General features: G+C 38.5%; 1 protein-coding gene across 3 annotated transcripts in view; it reads right to left on the reverse strand.

Moving 5' to 3' along the window:
• Positions 1-2,604: 2,604 nt before the first annotated feature.
• Positions 2,605-22,989, reverse strand: part of MYOCD (myocardin) — a 30,575-nt gene continuing 10,190 nt past the window's right edge. Inside the window, exons 2-13 of one of the 3 annotated variants that reach the window (XM_069951780.1) lie at positions 17,091-17,146; positions 16,131-16,206; positions 15,658-15,810; positions 13,628-13,803; positions 10,580-10,708; positions 9,916-10,160; positions 9,478-9,625; positions 8,359-9,306; positions 8,134-8,262; positions 7,462-7,584; positions 6,857-6,914; positions 2,605-6,463 (exon numbers count right to left, since the gene is read on the reverse strand). In XM_069951780.1, coding sequence (XP_069807881.1) covers positions 5,943-6,463; positions 6,857-6,914; positions 7,462-7,584; positions 8,134-8,262; positions 8,359-9,306; positions 9,478-9,625; positions 9,916-10,160; positions 10,580-10,708; positions 13,628-13,803; positions 15,658-15,810; positions 16,131-16,206; positions 17,091-17,146 — 2,762 coding nt within the window. In that variant the 3' untranslated portion in view covers positions 2,605-5,942. Of the gene's footprint in view, positions 6,464-6,856; positions 6,915-7,461; positions 7,585-8,133; positions 8,263-8,358; positions 9,307-9,477; positions 9,626-9,915; positions 10,161-10,579; positions 10,709-13,627; positions 13,807-15,657; positions 15,811-16,130; positions 16,207-17,090; positions 17,147-22,989 lie in introns of all 3 variants that reach the window. The other 2 variants (XM_069951779.1, XM_069951781.1) reach the window with 2 other exon arrangements.

Genomic DNA, 22,989 nt, shown 5'->3' on the forward strand with positions numbered 1-22,989 from the left:
TCCATGAGATCTGTGATGTATTGCTCTGGCTTGCTGCAGCCAGGAACAATAGATTGCCAAGCCGGGATCCGCTCCATTACAGCACAGACCCCCGGCCGGCTCTGATGCGAGGACCGCTCCTCCGCGATCGCGTGGTGGTGGTGGTGGTGAGCAATCCCCCCACTAGACCACCAGGCGCCTGTCTTTCCCATTCTGTCTGCTGCAGCTATGGTGAGCGCAATACCTCATCCAGACTTGTGCTGTTTGGGGGCAACCTCTTCCGCCGGTGGTGGCGGCTGGAGGTTTTTGGGAGGCCTTTTTGGGTCTGGTCCTGTGACATGGGGATTGCAGGGCAGTTCCATGGCCTCCCTTCCCTGCCTGTGCACGCCTGGCGGGGGTGGTGTTCACTGACTGACACAGTGTGGACTTAGTGTAGGGATCCATGTGTATCAGAGACCTGCACGTTGGTACATGGGGCAGTGTGGCTTGATCAATTTACACACAAACTTCTGATGTTTTTTTATATGCAGCCGAGAGGCATTAGTGTCAGCCATAGGTGTGAGGTGCAGCGCTTCTTTCTCTCCTGGACCATAACTACTATAATACTGCTCCTATATACAAGAATATAACTACTATAATACTGCCTCCTATATACAAGAATATAACTACTATAATACTGCTCCTATACACAGGAATATAACTACTATAATACTGCTCCTATATACAAGAATATAACTACTATAATACTGCTCCTATATACAAGAATATAACTACTATAATACTGCCCCTATATACAAGAATATAACTACTATAATACTGCTCCTATATACAGGAATATAACTACTATAATACTGCTCCTATATACAAGAATATAACTACTATAATACTGCTCCTATATACAAGAATATAACTACTATAATACTGCTCCTATATACAAGAATATAACTACTATAATACTGCTCCCTGTGTGTAAGTATACTGAAGTGAATAACTATTACTACTTTGCTGTCAGGTTGTCACTTTAGAGAGTAGTTTCCACATTTGTGAATCACATGTGTAATGAGGATGCTGTAGATGATGATTTGCAGGCTTTGGATACTGGCACTTTGCGCCCTACGTAGACTTTCCTTGCGCTCTGCCAGGTGATGCCAGGCTCCTGAGTCATTTATGTCATGGTGTGTACACGCAGTAGAACAATATAATCACACTGATAATATCCATGCCTGGTGGCCTGGAGGAATAGAACTGACTGTTTTCATTATTAATAACAACCGATTTTGTTTTTTTTTTTAAATATATCAATGCGGTATATTAAACCTCAGAAAAATTATTTTAAAGTGTAGGGGGTCTCCCAATGCAGAATTTGTAAAAATAAGGTAGTTTCTGTACCTTGACTTACAAATACATGATGGTGGTCGCACGGACTCAGAAGCTATGTCCTCACCTCACTGTTAGACACCCGCACACTACAGCTGTAATGGAGAGGATAAGACAGAACTCACTACCAGCCATTTAAATGGGTTTTCAACAATGGTTTTGGTCTGTCCCTGACTGGTAGGGGTCCAACCCCCATGCCAATTAGATGTGTGCTAGAGCCATGGCAACAATGTACACAGTAAACAGAGCCAGAAGGGGGAAGCTATGTACATTGTGTGGTGGCCATTCTGAACTATTGCAGTAACCCTGCATGGCCACTACTCAATATACCGAGCTGTCTGCTTCCGTCTTGGTTCACTCTGGCAGTTGATGAGTGGGGGCGCTGGGTGCTGGACTCTAACCAATCAGATACTGATGGACTTTACTGAGTATCCGTTGTCAATTTAAAAGGTATGGAAGCACATTTAACACCTTAGAAGCCAGCGTTGCTACTTATTATGGCAAGTGGTTGGACAGGGGGTGGAGTCTCCCTCCCCCGGTTAAGCAGTGTTCTGTTAACATAATTGAGATTATCTGTTGCCCGGTGTAACGCTGGTGGTTTCCTCCCACATTTACTGGTTCCTGTCTCTGTTCTTTTGTTCCCCCTGGTGGACTCCTGGTTACCCGTCTCTGACCGGTTCTTGTGTCCTCCTTCCTCCTTACACTACTTTTTCTGCCCTCTATGTCCAGTGCTGTCCGTAAGGGGTGCTCACCATGCTCTCCCAGCTCCTAAAGCCATTGCTTATAACTGTCCACCTTAAAGAGAATGAACTATCAGGTTCACTCTCTTTAAAATTACAAATGAATAGAACGGCCCTTAGCACGGGGAAGCCGGTGCCGCGGTACTTTTTTTGAACTGCGGCCCGGTTCTCGCATACGGCGCCATTCAATTCATGGTTACCAGGCTGGGGGTGAAGCACTGGAGGCGGGCCGGCCCGCCCCCAGTGAGAGGAATCCCCTGCCCCTCCATGACGCGGCTCCATTGATGATTTGTTTCCGGCTCTCCCTCTCCACAGCATGCCGGATTAAACAATGTTTTACCGGGATACAATGCAGCTTTGCTGGGAGCTTAATCAGCACAATATTAGTAATATAAAGTAATATAGTAAAGATCTCATTAAAAAAAACATTAACGGAATTAATGAAGAGTAAAAGAACAGAGGTAAATTTTTTTTGGTTTTCTTTTATTCAAAAACAAAAAATTGCTTATTTTTGCACAAAAGGGCATAACGCATTTTACACAAAATTTTTGGAAAAAAATATACAAAGACTTTTTCTTGTTAGAAAGTTACATAAAATACATATTTTTATTTTTTTTACAGGGTAAGGCAGAAACTAGGAAGAACCAGAAAATGTATTTGGTATAATTCATACAAGACACTTCCACCTCAGTTGGCCGGAAAGTGATAGGGAAGTAAAAATTAAGGCTGCTATTAGAGATGATCGAAATTACAGCTATAACGAAGCAAAGCACTGGGAGAAGTTTCCCAGGACTGGATCCAGCTTTTCCCAGCACCCGGGGAGGAGTGGCAGTCAGTTAAAAGGCATCCGGCTGATGAGTGGATTGCAGAGATAATGAAGTCCTTCACTTCGTTATTACTATAATCTCGCTCATCTCTAGTTGCAATATAAAAATAAAATCATCAATAAATATAGAGAAATGTGTGTACTGCTTACTGTTCAATTTTGAAATGATACATTTTAAATAAAGTTTTGAATTTCTGAAAGTAAAGTGTAAGGTGGCTGATTACCTCATAACATTTTTGAATGTTAAATTTTAGTTTTAAAAAAATTCATTAAGCATTGAAAATATTTTAATAAATTAAAAATAGAAGTTTACAAAATTGGGTGGAAGTTTATATATATATATATATATATATTTATGCAAATATAATGCATACGCATGACTTTATATAAATTTGTGGTTTAATTTTGGAAAACTTTAAACGGGAAACAGGAAATTTTTTGATCTCTTTGATTCAAAAACATCCATTGTCCTGGCGTGGTCCTAAAACCTATATAGCGTTCAATTTGACTAACACTTCTCATCCAAGAAGGACTTGGTCCCCTAACACATAGCATTCCCAGCATATATTCCAGTAATACCCTAATAGCTAGAATTTATGTTTTGTCCCCTTGGTGGTTAAAATTATTTTTGGATTGGGAATTACTGGATATGTACACGCAGATAGTGTATAGTTTTAAACATTAAAGAAAAGGCACACTGTAAGACAGGTAATCATTTTATATCTTTTATATCTTTACATAGTGCTGGTGGGAAATTTGGATTTTTTTTTCTCCAACTATATGGCAATATTTTAGTACACAACTATTATTATAATATACAATTATTTAAAAGTTTTTATAAAAAAAAAAACTACATTAAAATGGGGCTGAAAACTGTAAAAACAAACATAAACACAACCCTATGTATGAATAAAGGCCGACAAGATGCTTAAAATGAAAAAAATAAAAGATTCCGATTGTCAATTTTTTTTATTTGTAGTAAAATATATATATTTTTTTTCTTTTTTATTTCCCAGGATCTCAAATGTTAACTGTAATTTTAAAATAGACCAAAAAGCTGAGTAAAATAAGGCTTATTTGATCTTTTTTTTTTTTTTTTTTTAAATGTAATTAAAGTTTTGGGGAAATAATAGAAATTCAGAGAAAGTAAATTGATAAGACCTGGTGCTTGCACTTTTGTAATATGGTTTCCTTTTAATTATTTTTTTGGGGGGTTAAAAAAAAAGGGATTTTTTTTTGTGTGATTTCCTCATACTTTGCCTCTATAAAGTGCTCAATATGATCAATATGGAATGGCGTTTAAGTATTTCTTTAAAAATAAACATTTTAGACACAATCAGTGATCATCCTCTATAGTATCAGTGCTCAGTGAATGTTTATGTACATTGAAGGGAAAAAAAGGTGCTTCCCACTTCAGCTACTTCTACGTATTTACAGCATGCAGCCACGTTGTCCCTCTAATTCAGTGAACTTATCACAACTTACATGGTAGAAATGCATCTTCTTGTAGGTTAAAAAAAACAAAAACATACAAAAAAAAATTCTCATATATACAGTGGAAATGTTACAACAATGTGCAGATTTTTTGGTATTATACATTTTTGCTTGTTCTGTTCGCCCACTTATAAAATTCAAAAATAGAGCTGAACGGTCAAGAAAAAAATATTTAGTGTTTTTTTTTTATTTATTTTTTTACATTTTTATTTGAAATCTTCCAGTAGCAAAATAAAAAGTGAGTTTCGACATCCTTATCAATCCCTGTAACATGTAACAGGAATGACGTCTGTATAGTACCAGTCTTGGATACTTTGTGTATATACAGTCTATAAGACACACATATGTACAAAGAACTATACATGGGTTTTGCATGTATAGAGGCTTAAATATTTCATAAAATTTACATGTACAGTTAAAATCTGTGTACGACAGATGCACGACAACTTTTGACCTCACAGAAGTGGTATCTCATAACAGAGACAAAAATCACTGGATTGTTTGGTGGTCAGAAGGTATGGACCAATGGTAGCTTTGCGAAGCAAGGCATAACTCTGGATCTGGTAAGCTTTCCATAGACACCAGATTTTAGTTTGTGGATCCTACCGGTCTACTGTTTATACAAGTTCTGGATAGACCGCCAATGTCCACTGGACACATGGACTGTTGTTCCACCTTGAGATAAGCAGCATCCGATGTGAATGGAAACTGTCACCTCTGCCGCTCCAATGAGATTACCATTTACTTTAAGAGACAATATCTGGATTTGTCCAATGGTATAGGACCACCTCATGTGGTTCCAACTTCCTAAATATATCTACCCTTATAAACTAAGCTGTTGGGATATACATATTTTTTGGAGAGGTCTATTAGTTCTTTTTTGTTGATAGTTATACCTTTAAAAAAGTGCAGCCCAACTTTTACTAATGCAACAGCGCCCCCAGTATAAATAAAAAAAAATGGCAACCAAACCTCTAATTTTTGAAGCCCAGTAACAACCATAAAAAGTCCTGGTACTTGACGATAGTCCAGAAAAGAAGTGGTACAACCCTTTAAATATGTCTAACAGTGACTACTTTAAAAGTTTGATTGGCATATATAATTTAAAAATATATGGATATATATTTTGTACTCATAATTTGACTTTTTGGATTTTCACCAGGAAAAGGGTAGATCTCAAGGAATGAATAAGAATATGGAGATAGCCTGGTCTATCTATCCTCTTGGATGCCTCCATGTATAGAACATCCCTGGGGCTGTTGAAGTCACTGTTGTAGTCCTTGGATACAGTGAACTCCAAAATCTTTGTAGTTGTTTTTAGCCTGGCCTTGGATATGCAAACAGGGGAGCAGAATGTAGCTCATTTGCTCTACTCCACAAGTTGTGTGGACTTTTTGGCAAGTCTAGAGGATATTTTGGTTATTTTTGGCAACAATTAAGGCTCAAGGTACTTAATCTCCCAGAATGTCTGAGCTGGATATTAGTAAGGTCACTTCTAACAGTTTTCAGCGGTCTCAGACTGGATTTTACCACTGTTCTAAGTGCAGGTCCATTGCATTATTTAAGTTGAGATCTGTAACATCAAGGAAATCAGTGTTGAAGATACTGGGACCAGTAGTGGTGAGTGACCCCAAACCTGTGGCTGAGCTTGGTGGAGTCAAGTCCAACCATTCCATGGTCTCCCAAGGAGATTCGGTAAAGCTCAGATGTTGAAGGCCATTGCTTTCCACAGATGAAGGAGACAACTGGGTCTCCATAGATGATAAAGAAGTTTCCAAAATTTCCTCAGAAGCTTTTGCAGGAAAACCTTCTATCACTCGCTCAAAGTGTGGATCGTCATTTCCAATTTTAAGCAGTGGTATTTCATTAGGTCTTCCCATAGGGCTATGAGTGTTGAGTAAGACTTCAAGGTGGCCATCATTGTTCGAGCAATTTTCATATGGAAGATGAGAGTTTGAGGTGGTCACACTTGGGTTTCCAGTTGACACATTCAGCTGATTGAGTTTCTGCCCACATGACCTCTCATCTTTGGCATTGGCTGGCATTTCTGGAACAGTATAGAGTAGAAAATCTTTAATACTAGCACTTTGTAAATGTTCATATAGCTTCATCAACAAACGACAATCCAGAAGAAATATAAGGCCCACAGAGGTATGGTGGCCATAATGTGTCCCCAAAATAATATAACTTGGATTACTTATAAGGTTGAATACCGATTAGTAAACTTGTTAAACTGTCTCCATCTATATAAACAGAAAGTTACTATACAACTTAAGACATGATTATCCCAACCCAACAAAAAACAGATAAGAGTATGGTTGGAGGAGATCTATCCATATGGATACCCTAGTAGGGTCCCATACTTTGTTCCTCCATTGATCATGTATTCTCTATAAATATCAGATTTTTCTTCTAAATTTTTTTGTTGGTTGGTTCTTACCTCCACTTTCTATCAGAACATCAAGAAGTTCATCCATCTGTTGACTCCTTGTGATTTGCTGTAGGAGTAAAACATCATGATGAGCATTAAGAGGTGTAAAATTATGTCTAGAAGAATAAAAAAGTAAAATTGTCTACAAGTAGGTTGAGGGCACAAGAGCCCAAAAGAGTAATTATGGCTTACATAGTCAATGTCTTCTGAGTTTCAATGGAAGATGAACTTTTGCAAATACTATGAGCGTTCCTGATGACTTACACATATAAACAGATCATACTATCCAATACTAACAATACTAACAATTTTGAGTTTTAACACATATTAGGAGCTGCTAAATTGAAAAGACTGAAGCTAAACCATTACAGTTCCATAGGGATCTGTCTAGAGATGACATCATTGGATTCCATGGTGACATTTTTGGACCAGTTGAATAGGTTTCTATGCCAAAAATATTGACGTTCACATGGGTAAATAATATCTTTCCACACGTCATGGAGTAATTAAGCTCTCGTTGATAAATTTAGCACAAACCTTAACTTTTTTTGGTGGGTGGGAGGTTTTTTTTGGAAACTGCAAAAATGTTATGAAAAATTGGCCCTTCTTATTACCTGTCTGACTGCATCCTCATAGGAGGGAAGCTGCTTGGAAACTGAAGAGGTTGCATTAGAGAAATTCGTGCCGGGAGTGGGAAGCTTTTGACCTGCCTGGGGAGATGGCTGTAAAGCACTTATCTGCAAGTAAATAGATTATAGGAAATATGGATTAGAGAAGAACGGTCCTTTTTGGACTAAAAATCTCTTATTTCCAGCCATAATATAGAGGTCTTTTAAGGTACATGGATGTCAGTGTTTTTTATCCATATATTCCAAAGGTAAAGCAACAAAACATCCATGCTATAAGCCTAGATGTACATGCTGCTCCAAGTGTTTGCCCCATTATAGTAGTTATTGGAACTCTCGTGGGCCCACAGAAGCATGTTCACATGCCTTAGTGAAGACCTTGCCTACAGAGTTGACATCATCCTAATATACCAAGAAGCCACCCAGGTTCATTAATGGGAATTGGGACATTTTATACTCAAATTAAGTTAAAAAGGTCCAAACTCCAGAATGATCACCATGGCAACATCCATGTGTCATCGAACGCTCAAACATTTTTCGAAAGACTTTTGAATTTTCTAACCATGGATTGAAAAACTTTATAACATTACGTTAACTTAATGGTGCCAATGTACAAATGTTCAGCTTTAACAAGAACAAATACATCATGCAACTCCTTACCTTCCCTAGCACAGATGGACTTTTTGGTGGGACTCGATCTTTGATATTTTGCTTGTTTTCTGACTGATTAATGTAGGGTGGCTGTAGAGTGTTCTGGTTTGGTGAATAGCAGACGGAACTTCCAGTATTCTGTAAGTGCAAAGTCAAAAGATTTATTATACTCTAATACCCACTATGGAAGACATTGACTCCCACATGGGAGAACATTTCTTGATGGTGCTGTACCTGGGTTGTGTGAATCCGGTGGTTGACTTGTGGTGACACACTACGGGTGTCCCCTTGTGAGCTTGGAGACACAGACAACAGGTAGTGGTTATTGGGAGATGGGGGTAAACTGATGTGCTGTGGACTATTTGTAGTTCCAATGGGAGAATGTTGTGGGGAACACTGAGGGCTCAAGAAAGTGGAGGACATGACGGAATTAGGGTTGGGAGCCTCCATGCAATGGTTGTTCATTAGGCAGGGCATCGGTTGTGTTGTACATGATCCATGTTTTTCAGACACATTGTTTACCTGGGCTTTCAAAGTCATTGGTTTAGATGCAAAGGGGCAGCTGGATACATTTTCTTGCTTGATAGGCACTCCAAAAAAGTGTTGAGATGGAAGAGTCTTGTCGAGAGGTCCACAATTCCCTTTTTGCTTTTGCAGTTGCAGCCTAAGTTCCTCAACTTGTCTTTGCTCTTGCTGTAGCTTCCAGGTCAACTCATTGATGACCTTCTGCTTCTCTACCAACATTTTGTCTTTTTCAGCATCCATGCCTTCCAGTTCTACTTGGTAGCTACCACTGTTGATGCTGCTCATAAGGCTTTCCTCGGCACTTAGGTGGATAGGAGAAGGGTGTAGACCAAACTGAGGAGAAGACATTGGTCCATCACTGAAGGTATCAGGTAGGGATCCATTAACAGAAAGGTCTGAAGAGGCTGGAGATATTGGTGGTGTGGAGCTGGTGCTACCAAACTGATAGAAACCATTTGAAATGACTCCTCCGGATGGGTGGGTTTGGAAGCTCGAGTTATTTGGTGTAACAGGAAAAGTGACAGTTGTGATTTCATTAAATGTTGGGACAGTATTCCCGCCACACTCCTGGAAGGGTCGTAGTCGCTCCATCAGTGAGGTCTTTGTACCCGATACTGGCAGGCCACGTATCCTTAGCTGTTGCCTCAACTCAGATACCTTAAAAAAAGAACAAGAAGCCATTCTATATGAATGATGTTATGATCTATAGATACTTCCAAAGTATGAATTCATTTTTAAAAAATTGAACCATAAAGTATAATTGTTGGGAAAAAGTCAACGCATATAAGTGCCCAAATAGTTAACTGATTTAGCAAACCCAGAACCCACCTTCAAATCATCCAAGTTGGAGGGGAGTAGACCTGGTTTCAAGGAGGACATATTTGCTTGGCCGGAGAATGTGGTCTTTACTGGAGACAGTGATGGACTGTTAACCATTGTCGTGTTAGGATTTCGAGTCATTTGCTCATTTGGCTGCCTTAAAACCACAAAGCAATACAAAGAAATTACAAAACGTTATCTCAATTGACCGAATAAAAGTTTTTTTTTTTACTCAACAGTAAACACTATGATGGACAACAAAATTTGCATTCTCGTGTCTAAATGTATAAATACAAGAACCATAATTTGTAAAGTGTCCTAGGAGTAGGATCCAAATGGACCACTAACATTCTAAACCACCAAGTAGTAACTATTTGTAGCACCACTACTTTGTTCCAAGATACATATATCCATACAGACGTTCCCTGGCACAGAGGCAATACGTACTTGAGATGTGAGTGGTGCATGCCTTGGTAGTTAAAGTGTTGCTGTTGTTGCTGGCTTAGTATCTGCAGCTGAAGAAATAGTTGCTGCTGTTGTAGGAGCCTGGCATAAGCAGAGTCCATGGGTGGAGGAGACTTCTCAGCCTTTTGGTCCGGAGGAATGTACTGGTGATACTTTAGCTTTTTCACCTTTGGCTTGATGTCTTTAGGTTTCTTGTGACGGTTTTTGGAATCTGTGGTTGACTTGGTCTGTAGAGTCCAAATAAGAGCAGAAGTTAGTGTTATAAAACTGTTGAGTAATTTATATACCCTACCAGCTAAATTCACCCAGATATAATGTGGCTGCTATGGGGCACCTTGTTGGTGCGAGGTAGTCCTGGTTGGTCTCAGCCCAATTGCTACAGAGTATTGAGAACCTGCACCAGGACTCTCCAGAGTAACTGCATTTTAGTTAACAAAGGAGTGGGCTATTGGCCAAAGGGTCTTGAAAGAGCCCTTCTGTCCTTCTGGTGGCACCATTGACAGATTGCTATTTAGAAGCTTATTAAACATCACATGTTCAACTGAGGCCTATAGCATTTTATAAAAGCCCACCACAAATCATTACAAGAGGTCAACCGGAAGACCTTTCCAAAAATAAGATTTTTTTCTAATGGTTAACTATTCACCTTTACAGCTGCAGAACCAGGGGCCACATGCCCTGTTGTAGACAACTGGTCTTCTGGGTGCAGGGAACATGGATGACCCTGGTGGGAGCTATTGTCCTGTGGGTCATTTTCAGTTTCTTGTGTATGATTCTAGAATGAATGAGGAAAAAGGTACATATTTAAACTGTGATACACTTCCTCCCTTTCATCGAGACTCCAGACGTTCCAGAGCTCTCAGACACCACACCAGGATTAAGGACGGAAAGTCTAAGATGACAGTCTAACAGGCTAGAGATTTATGACGATAAATTTATATTCATATTGTCAAGCCTGTGGTGGATAGTGTCCTGTATTACACAAAATATTTAGTGACATAAAGGTATAAAAGGTTGTAAAAAATATCCTGGTCTTCACCATCAATGATAAACGCTTAAAGATATAAGAGAACCAGCCTATAGATATAAAAATGACTGTCAGCAGTGGTATATATATATATATATATATTTTTTTTTTATTTTCATTCTTTGAATTTAGAATAATTAATATTTACCTCTATTACTATTGGAATATTATTGAAATTCTATTGAAAGGAATATTTAATTATTTTTATGTTTTTTACGATATTTAAAGAATATTGAAATTTCAAATATCCATATTCATTTTAATATGAACTTATTTGTAAATTGTTCTTCGCAGATTATAAAATGGAATTTATAGATGGGAGTGTTTGTTGCATTGTGCAGCTAATTTTCCTTTATTATTTATCTATATGTAGGTAAAATTAGAAAAAAAAGATTTTTTTTTTTAAGTAAGCTAGTCAAAGTCTAATAACTGAGCTGATATTCATTACGAAATGTTGTGAAATTTTAGTCCAGGCCTAATATCTATTCCCCAACGCTGTAAAGTTGTAATAAAATAATCCACGCGAGTTGTTAAAATATGATTTGGATACCAGAATGACAGAGGCGACAATTCTTTAATCCATTCAGTGTCTGGAAAATGACACGAGTATTAAGATTCCAAGTTTGAGCGAGCGCGCTGTAAACCTGAGGTTGGCAGGCTCCGAATGTTAAATCCCTGGGGGACATTTCATTTACATCAGGATATCTGGAAATATGGTCTCGCTCCGGTTACTGACAGCATATTTCTTCAAGGAAATTTATAACCTAAATTTCTGTAGTTAAAAAAAAAAATTCCCAAAGGCCATATAACAAAAAATAATATTTACATTTCTAAATGATCTAACTATAAAATTTTGAATTATTTTTAGGATGTAAAATACTCCGGAAATTCTTTGTAGCTACTGTGGGGTAATTTACAAAGTCTTGTGAAACAAACAAAACAAAAATTAAAAGCGGTAAATAATTGAATTAAATCATAATTACTAAAACTGATGAACAGATAAAAAATGTATTTCATTCTATAAAATGTTCAATTTAAATAGGTGGAATTAAATTAAATCAAACCTTTAATTTCATTAAATAAATTGATAAAATAAATCAATTAAAAAATAATAAAATTAACATTATAACATTTTAAATGTCTCCTTTAAACTCATAGAAAAAAATTAAAAAATAACTGAATGAAATGTTATAAAATCTTTACCCTTATTTTATAAAATAGGAAATTTGTTAAATATAATAAAATTAAGTTAATAACATAATAAACATTTTAAATATTATATAAATATTACACTATAAAAAAAGCTTTACAAATACCTAAAGAGATTTTTATACAATGATAAGTTTATATATAAAAGAAAGTTATTCTGAAAAAGAAACAGTTAATCATATTTTTTTTAAGGTCCTCTAAATCCTTCGACATGATGTAGGCCTTTTTTTTCCACCTAAAAGCCTTGATAGCTTGCACTGTGAGCGTGATGCCCGCGCTACAACCAGCGAGCCTCCGAGACCAATCATATTTTATTAGCAATCTGTAATTAGATGCAGCATGCAGACAATACCTTGGCCGTCTGCCCTCAGAGCCTGGAAAATTGAGGGCTGCGATGCCAAGTACACAGTGTTACAAAGACAGAGGAATGAGGAGTAAGACGGCCCATGCCAAAGTTCTGTCGTATCTTGGGTTAACAATCCCTCCGTATAACCCAATGCAGAACATAACTATCTTTTGAAAAAAGATTACAAGATGGGACGTTTACCAGCCCTGTGTAATGTCAGGTGGACGTTCTAAACAACATCAGGTAAAGCCTTAGAGATTGTGTCTTTAGAGTCAAGTGACATGACAAATTAATAGGTTCCACCATATGAAAGGTCAACTCTCAAATTATCCTCTGCTAACAATGCACCACAACTAGCTCCAACTAGCATTTCAGCCAGCTACCCCAAGAACTTATTCAGGTATTGGCCAACAGCCTCAAGAACATAACTGTGTAATGACCTACAACGAACGCAGGAACGCAACTCCAGCATGATCAAGTCCAATTGTTAGGCATTTGAATACTGGTGGCTGAAGAAGTTGGCACATATCTATGTAATGACTTACAACCCTTAAGAACATATCCATATGTCTACTAACAAGCTCAATAACATATTCATGTAATAAGCTACATGCATCGGCCACCAACCTCAAAAAGATATCCATGAAACAACCTACAATGTATCCATATGATGGTCAACAACATCAAGAACGTGTCCATGTATTGGCCAACAACCTCAAGAACACATCTGTGTGATGGCCAACAACCTCATTAGTATATTATTCAGTGGTCCCTCAACCATATGGAAAACCGGTAATTGGTATTGTAGAGCAAACTATCATCCACTGAAAGTGGCCTATGGTGTTTGAGAATAATAAATCCTCTGAAAGGTATAGGCGAATCCAAATAGTCACTGGAAAGATAACATGCAACCTATAGTCAGTGTTTAGGCCCCAAACCCCAAGAATGCCTTAGACTGCACATGGTGCATTTGTGTACAATGCTGGAGTATGGCGTCTATAGATGGTTAAGTTGAGCTTCACTTTAAGTTATTAATGGCCGACCTTTCTTTGATGCCTACAACCACCATTATATTTGTACAAGATATGTTTAAGATTGGACAGAATTCCTACCTGTACTGGACCAGAGTCTGGTGAACTTGTGGCATCCATATTTTTGGTCTCTTGTGGAGATGAAGATGAAATTCCCTGAGAGTCATTGCTTCTTTCTTGATCAGGGGACTCGTCATTGCTGCTGTCCTCTTCGAAAGCAAAGGCGTCCACAGGCTTGGAGTAATTGGATGAATTGCCTGCTAAAGAATAACATTATAATCAGGATAAACCCTTTTAAGCACTTAAGTCCCCGGTGTTGGGGTAAAAGTAACACTAGATGTTATCATTATGGAATCTGATGACTGAACATAGACAAAAGTTACTACTGCTGGGATAAGAAACCTCTGGCCTCAATCATTTCCCTCCAGAGACTCGATAACATGTGATAACTGTGGATACTAACCAGAGGTCTAATCTACAAGCAGGTGCCAGCAACCCAGATAAACTTCTTGTAAGTGACACTTGATACTCAGGCCATTGTCTGACAAATTGGTGGAAGTTATTTTTGTCATGGGGGTCGTCAAGTTTGGTTCTCGGTCACCCTTTACATGACATGTTCTGGAGCAAGTACCAAGGTGGGCACCATAAAAAAGTAAAGGATCCTAAAATCCTCCAGTCTCACTAAATTATAATAAAAGAAGATCTCACAGTCTCGACCGTGTAAACCTTCTTCAGTCTGATAACATCCCTCCAGGAAACCATGAATCCTGGTGTAACCAATCCTAGTTAATTCTCTTGTATAGTGAATAACACCTCATCTCTTGTAAGAAGAGAAGACACTGTTGACCCATAGTTTGAATGTTGTAATCAGATACTTGTGAATCTACTCATTACCATCACTATATTTGTGTTATATAAGGGTCCCAAATGCCAAGAGACCACCTTGAAACCAATCCAGGTTCCCTCCAGGAAGTACAATCAATTACAGGCAGGTTTCTTAGTTTTTAACATAAAACTTTGTTAGTTTGTCTGCCCGTGTAGACCACCAAGTCAGTTAGTAACGTGACCCACAGCCTGCTGCTCCTCCTCAATGGATAGTTTTGAGCGCTGACAGGAAGCTGGTAAATGGGGGCTATGATATCAGCCCTTAGCTATGTGCCAGCCGAGAATGCAGACAAAGCTGCCCTCGGTTTGGAAATTATTAAGGTTTTGGCTTCTTCCTCTTCACTAAAGTCGGAGAGATTACGTAAATGACTTGACTGCACTTTGCAGTGTCTAAACATTTTATCTGCAAGAGGTTAAAGCCAGCTGATCCTGCTTTATAGGTTTGGACCAGTAAAGATTTAATACCACTGGGAGGCTTGTAAATCATTATTCTAAGAGAAATGCTGTTAACAGTCCAAACATCTTGATTGCTGAGACTTATCGTCATGAAGAAATCTATGACCTAAAGCCAAACATCTCTACTACTCAACACCAGAACAGTTGTGCCTGTATAGAGCACCCCTAGACTCCAAAGTACTCCTCACAAGACTTGGTAACTAAAAAACACCAGGATACCTGATCCCTCAAAAAGCCCAGTGGACTTGTAATGTCTATTGTTCATTAGCAAGACACCTTGATTCCATAATATCAAGTACCGGGATGAAGAAATTGGACTACAGCTTACCATACGCAACAGATATGTGTAGAAAGAACCTTAAGAATTCGGAAGGGCTGACTGACCATCTAACGTGTATCGGGTTCAATCTTCCTTGACAGAAGATGTCAGGCATGTCCAATTTCCCCTGCCCAATCCATTAGTTTTTGGGGAGCTAGAACACATGCATACTTGGCCAATGTGATCACTTATGTGGGATCTGGAGAGATAGTTGTCAGCCAAATAAATGTGCCTGTCCACCTTTAAAATAAGGTCTTTGGAATGTGAAAATATGCTTATTTTTTGGGGGGAACTTATAAGTTGACCTAATTACATAGGTGTAACATAAACTAAAACTAACTCCTAAAACTAGCTCCCCAACTAGGTTCCTCAGGGCCCAAGGGCTTCGGGAAAGTCTGGTCAAGAAAGTGACGACTATGGGGTCAACTCATGTCATGATGAACGTGCTCACCTTTCATTGCTTCTTTCACAGTAGATTCAAGGGGAATTATATTTTTTTCCACAAGTTCTAAAGGGCCTGGTCTGAGGGCAATCCTTTCATTGAGGTCATCTGCAAGTCGCGCCCTTTTCAGTTTCATCTGAGCCGAACACTCAGCAGATGATTCTAGAAGGATAAATTTAGCAAAGCTCAGTTATGTATCACTGTGTGTTCAACAGATCCCAATGTCTAGTCTGAATTTTTGTTAAATATTTTTTAACTGGATAGTGTTGGGGTTGCTGTTGCACTTAAGCTTATGAAAACTAGCTGTCACTGACAGTAGTGGTGGAAATTGGTACTGCAAGTTGGTAATTGCCATGAGGTTTAGGGTAAAAAGGTTGTCATGTGGACTATACATTTTTGCTTTCATTTGAACAATGTCTAGGTTTACATGGATCAAATAAGGGGAGTATTCCATAAACGGTCCAAATGAACTGGAAGCTTACCTTGTAAAATGTGCATATTAAGAGGATCGGACTTCTCTGGCCTGCTTCTGACCTTGTGCTTCAAATATTCTTCACTCTACAAAAGAGTCATCAAATATGTAAAGTGTTTACACATTTATGGTGGAGAACATCACTAGCATAATCAAGGAGCATTGTGGACACAAGACATTCGGAATATTTGCATTTTCAGGATGCCGTTGTATGTAAGGGTTCAGACTAAATGTGCTCGATGTACCTCCAAAATGTGATGTGAATAGGGCTGTGGGTCTATTATGGTTAGTTGTGGAGTCTTTTTGAGTCCTCCATTTGTCGGTGCACTAGCGTGAATATTTAAACCGTTTTTGACATCCCGGCAATGATAATGAATGATGATGCCAGGACTTCTGAGGTCTGGTTTACAATACATGGTCCGTGTAAGGACTGTATAGTGTGGATGTGTGACTCACCCTAAAGGACATGTGTGAAAAGTTCTAAAGGACAGGTAGAATGTCAAGCATTTCCAAGGTCATAGATGTCTTCCTATAGGTTTTGGGATACATCAATGATCATATTTTCCTCTAATCTCAGACTATAGACTTTTGTGGAGCCCCCACTCCCCCATCTACCCTCCCGTGAAACAATAGACGTCCCCACTTTAGCAGACACTTACGGGGTACATCTAAGGCCATGGCATCTTGACTATTATTGATCTACTATTTAGAACAGTAAACCTTAAAAAGATCTACCTAGAAGTCAAAGTATGCTTATTGCTTTGCATGTAGTTGTGGATTTAATGGGTCAACCTTCATTCACGTTACCCAACGTGATCTCTGCTTCAAATTCTCAGTGGGAACAGCAGCAGTTGTTAAGAAGATTCAGAGCACATTTAGTCAAAATCCGCACAGAGTTGAACCCATGTGAATTTGCCATTATCAGAAGGTTGAGTATTTAGAGCTGATTTATTAGGTCAGGATCTTCTACCTTGGCTCGTTCCAAGTTTTTCCTCTGCTCCTGGAATGCAGCTGGACTTTTGAGGGCTACAACAAAAACCAAAAAAAGAAGATGATTAGTAAAAAAAAAAAAAAAAACACAACTGTGATGTAAAAATTGTACATCTGCGCTACTGAAGTAGTCATTGGCTTATGGTTGACGGCTAGGGTCATGGACCATCTGTGATGCCTGAAGACTGATGATCATGGCAAATATTATCCATGACAAGCTCATGTATAAGGCGGAACCCCTCTTCTCTTATTGCCTAGAACCTTCAGTTATCTAGCAATCAATTCTTATTATGTCTTAGAAACCACCTGATGGTTCCTTAAAGTATTTTTGAATCCTGAATAGAAGATTGGTCCACACTGTGTTTATTTGCCGAGACCTCCAATGCCTTATTCTCACTGAAGTAAGCACAAGTCTTCACAAGCAACCCTGAAGATTTATTAGACCATCACCGGCATACATATAAAACACATACTTATGAATCTTCTGACCTTCCCCACCTCCATCCACAGCAAAGCCTAGGAGACTCACAGATGCCTGCCCGGAGGGAGACATTTTATTCTCCTACTACCTTCTATGGTTCTGAACAATATGGTTTGGATTTACTTGACCATTAGATGGATTTTCTGGTATTCCATCATTGGGACCATATTTGGTGAACGTCAACATTACTAGGAGCGCCAAACCATTGGGTTCCAGATTAAAAGGACTATACAGTGTCATTGAAGGAGATGCAGTGGAGTCACACCAGGGTTGGACAATATCTAAAATTAGGTCTCATAACAAATCAAACGATATTGGTCATCTGGAAATGTTGGACAAATTGCGTAAGCTAGCCGGTGCACCAAAAGTTGGAGGCCTTTACTTAACGTTATGCATACAGCTTAGTTTACAGGATTTGGGGTCTAAACCACAGTTAAGCCTTGCAATAGATATAATATTGAAAAAAATTAGTAATGTTTAACCTTGAAGAGAGCGACATAAAGATGTGTGGAGACCATTCATGCTCATGTGGAAATTCTGGTAGACCAGCTTTGCAAAGCAGCTCTTGGACACCACTTTTGGAGGTAGATTTCTAAGATTTAGGACATGACTGGGGGTCTCTGCAGCCAAACAAACCCCTGCTCTGTCTGCTTTGTACTAAAGAGGAGCGAAAACCCTGACACAGCTGTCTATACGTTCTTCAGGAGAGATTTCTGATTTGGACTAAGGCTCCTATTTGGAGTCAAACACTGACTTAAATGGAAAGCTGCTGCCAAAAGGTGACGTCAGAGAGCTGCTTTGTATGTCCCTCTATCATAGATGTTGACGCAAAATAAAAAAAAATATTTCTTAGTAGCTTTTCTATTTAACCACAAATGATGTACCAGGACATATATGTATGTCATAAGTGGTTAAGAGGTTAAAAAACATGTATGATCCTGGAATGAACTCTTGACAAACACCTCCTGCCCCTACACTTTTCTTGACCTGTTTAAAGCGGATTTTGTCCAAATGTTCCTCCCACCGGGAACGCCCTAGTACCTGTAATCAAACTACTTCCTCAGTGGTTTCCCTCCGCTTTCCACAGAAATTCTACGAGAAGTCACATCTGCAAGATACGTGTCTTTACCGACATCAGTAATTTAGCCTATGAAGGTTTTACAAACGAAACTGTAAAATGTCATTTGTCATTTCCGCAGTATAGGATGAAAAGATAGAACTAACAAGGTCCTAAGACAAAAGCAGTGTGAAAAGTCAAAAGTATTTGAGGCAATGCCAACTTCTTCATATAAGGGGTCTTTGTCTTCTCACATGGTGTCCATTATGGTGATAAATGCCTAGTATACTCACGAGGCATGAGGCCATGATCCACCAGATGCTGTCGGTTCCTTCTCTGCTGAAGTCGTAACTGTAAAACTGTCAGAAGAAGAACATCAACAATGAAGTTGTCCTTGGTGGTGGAAGACCACATGTCTCCAGTGAGAACTCATGCACCCTCTTTTCTACCTTCGATGCCTCTCATTGACATAGTAGGGTTAGACATCACATAATGGTTGGTTAACGGAGTTAATGTTGGGGGTCAAACCTCATGCAGAAGAAAATCATCAAGGATCACACCAAGATGGGGAACATGGTTGGTTTGAGTAGACACATGAATGCGAAATGTATCTTGTCCTTATCGTGAAGAAACTAAGCTGATGTAGACCAAAGATTTCTGGATCATTGTAGACCACTTATGTCTGGACTTTTGGAACCAGGGTAATCTTGGACTGTTTTTTTATCCAACATAGATTCAGATCATCAGTTCCAAATTCAACTTTATCTTAGTAGGTTCTCCTGAACCCCCTAAGTCGGTGGGTGGTCAACCACCTTCACCTGACTTAACTCTACTTAGGGATAAAGTTACCAAAGCCCACGATACAGAAGTAACAGGGCAGGTAGGCACGCGCGGGGTGTATGCTTCAATTTCAAGGCTTTGCGTTGCCTTCTGTGTCTTGGAAGGAAACGTTCTTCATATCTAACTAGTAACAGATGAACGTAAAGTGGTGACAGCTGCAGGAACTGAACATGGAACGCAGCAAAAGTCATACGTTATAAATAAAGGGTTTAATAATGACAGAGAACACGAGGCTCTACAGGGGGGTGGGCAGAAGGCTTGTGTCGAGCCGGACAACGTTATTCTTAGTAAGTCCAAAGTGTAACTGGACCAAGAAACAGTAGTTGGGCCAACTGTGGATGATGGATCAGGCACGTCTGCCGGCAGTGTCAGGACCTATTGTCCATGCTACGTTATCAAAGAGAAGTCTTCTGCTGACGGCCAGGACCAGATGTTACCAGAAGCCTATTACAGAGATATTGATCAAGGGCATTACAGTATTTGTCCTACAGATGAGGCAGATTTCCGTTACTTTCTACAGGCGTATGGTGACCACCTGCCAGATGTGATGTAGAACCTCAAACAAACACGAATACAACACTAAACAAGAGTAGACAATACCAAGGGTATAGCAGCTGTAGGTATATACACCAAAAGATAGGTTATTCCAGCCGGGTACAGATCACTATATACAAGAGATCCCCAGGTTATACCAGCTGTCCAAATATAATTATATACAAGAGATCTGCAGATTTTTCCAGCTGTCCATATATAATTATATACAGGAGATACCCAGGTTATACCAGCTGTACATATATAAATATATACAGGAGATACCCAGGTTATAGCAGCTGTCCAAATATAGTTATATACAAGAGAGATCCGCAGGTTATTCCAACTGTACATATATAATTATATACAGGAGATACCCAGCTTATAACAGCTGTACATACTGTATATAATTATATACAGGAGATACCCAGGTTATACTTGCTGTACATGTATAATTATTTACAGGAGATCCACAGGTTATACCAGCTGTACATATATAGTTATATACAGGAGATCCCCAGGTTATACCAGCTGTACATATATCATTATATACAGGAGATACCCAAGTTATACCAGCTGTACATATATAATTATATACAGTATATACCCAGGTTATACCAGCTGTACATATATATAGGAGATACCCAGGTTATACCAGCTGTACATATATAATTATAGACAGGAGATACATAGGTTATACCAGCTGTACATATATAATTATATATAGGAGATACCCAGGTTATACCAGCTGTACATATATAATTATATACAGTATATACCCAGGTTATACCAGCTGTACATATATAATTATAAACAGGAGATACCCAGGTTATACCAGCTGTACATATTTCACTGTATACTGGATATACCCAGGTTATATCAGCATGCTCCATATAACTGTATACAGGAGATATATAACTTATACCAGCTGTACATACATAATTATATACAGGAGATACCCAGGTTATACCAGCTGTACATATATAATTGTATACTGGATATACCCAGGTTATATCAGCATGCTCCATATCACTGTATACAGGAGAAATATAACTTATACCAGCTGTACATACATAATTATATACAATGCTTTATATGGAGGACGTGTGATGGACGCCTCAGTTATCGAGAGATCGACTCCAGGATGGCGGCACAGTGACGAGCTAGTGAATCTTAGATTCTTCTCCCGAGAGATAATGGTTTATTTACAGCAGTAGATCACATATAATCTCGGGGACGGTGATGGGATTGTATACACAGTGATCTCACCCCTTCCATGTGTCAGAGTGACCCCGATATGAGGATATTTCTGGAGTGACATGGTGGTCGGATGAGGAGGGACTCATCCATATGGAATGTGACCAGAGATAAGACGCTCTGGTCCTACCTACTCTACTGTGTTCTTATATCCTTATGTTTCTTCTACAGACTTCTATAATGGTAGAGGGTGTCACCATACTGCGGATACCACAAACTCCAACACCTGTCACAGAGGGACAGAATACTTTCATAGAATATGCACAAGCCAGTAATACAGTAAACAGGTGGCTATCACCATCCAGAATAGTTGCTGCTTTATTTTTTAACCCAAATTCAATCCACACAATAGTGTGCTTGGGGCAGGGAGAGACAGGTCTCTTGATGCTGTACACACAGGCTACAGGGCTTTCACGTGGCCAGAGGAAGCAGGATATTGGCTGCGAAACAGCTGTAGCCTGTGTGTACAGCACCAAGAGACCTGTCTCCCCCTGCCCCAAGCACACTATTGTGTGGATTGAATTTGGGTTAAAAAATAAAGCAGCAACTATTCTGCATGGTGATAGCCACCTGTTTACTGGCTTCCTGGTTTGGGCAGGTGTATAACTACTATGCTCCTAGTTCCTATAATACTGATCCTACGTACAAGAATATATTTACTATATCACTGCCTCCTATGTACAAGAATATAACTACTATAATACTGCTCCTATATACAGGAATATAACTACTATAATACTGCTCCTATATACAGGAATATAACTACTATAATACTGCTCCTATGTACAAGAATATAACTACTATAATACTGCTCCTATATACAGGAATATAACTACTATAATACTGCTCCAATATACAGGAATATAACTACTATAATACTGCTCCTATATACAAGAATATAACTACTATAATACTGCTCCTATATACAAGAATATAACTACTATAATACTTCCCCTATATACAAGAATATAACTACTATAATACTGCTCCTATATACAGGAATATAACTACTATAATACTGCTCCTATATACAAGTATATAACTACTATAATACTGCTCCTATATACAGGAATATAACTACTATAATACTGCTCCTATATACAAGAATATAACTGCTATAATACTGCTCCTATATACAAGAATATAACTCCTATAATACTGCTCCTACATACAGGGATATAACTACTATAATACTGCTTCTATATACAGGAATATAACTACTATAATACTGTTCCTATATACAAGATTATAACTACTATAATACTGCTCCTATATACAAGAATATAACTACTATAATACTGCTCCTATATACAAGAATATAACTACTATAATACTGCTCCCTATATACAGGAATATAACTACTATAATACTGCCCCCTATATACAAGAATATAACTACTATAATACTGCTCCTATATACAAGAATATAACTACTATAATACTGCTCCTATATGCAAGAATATAACTACTATAATACTGCTCCTGTATATAGGAATATACTACTATAATACTGCTCCTATATACAGGAATATAACTACTATAATACTGCTCCTATATACAGGAATATACTACTATAATACTGCCCTCTATATACAAGAATAAAACTACTATAATACTGCCCCCTATATACAAGAATATAACTACTATAATACTGCTCCTATATACAAGAATATAACTACTGTAATACTGCTCCTATATACAAGAATATACTGTA

Source organism: Dendropsophus ebraccatus, chromosome 14 (assembly GCF_027789765.1).
Source record: "Dendropsophus ebraccatus isolate aDenEbr1 chromosome 14, aDenEbr1.pat, whole genome shotgun sequence".
NCBI lineage: Eukaryota > Metazoa > Chordata > Amphibia > Anura > Hylidae > Dendropsophus > Dendropsophus ebraccatus.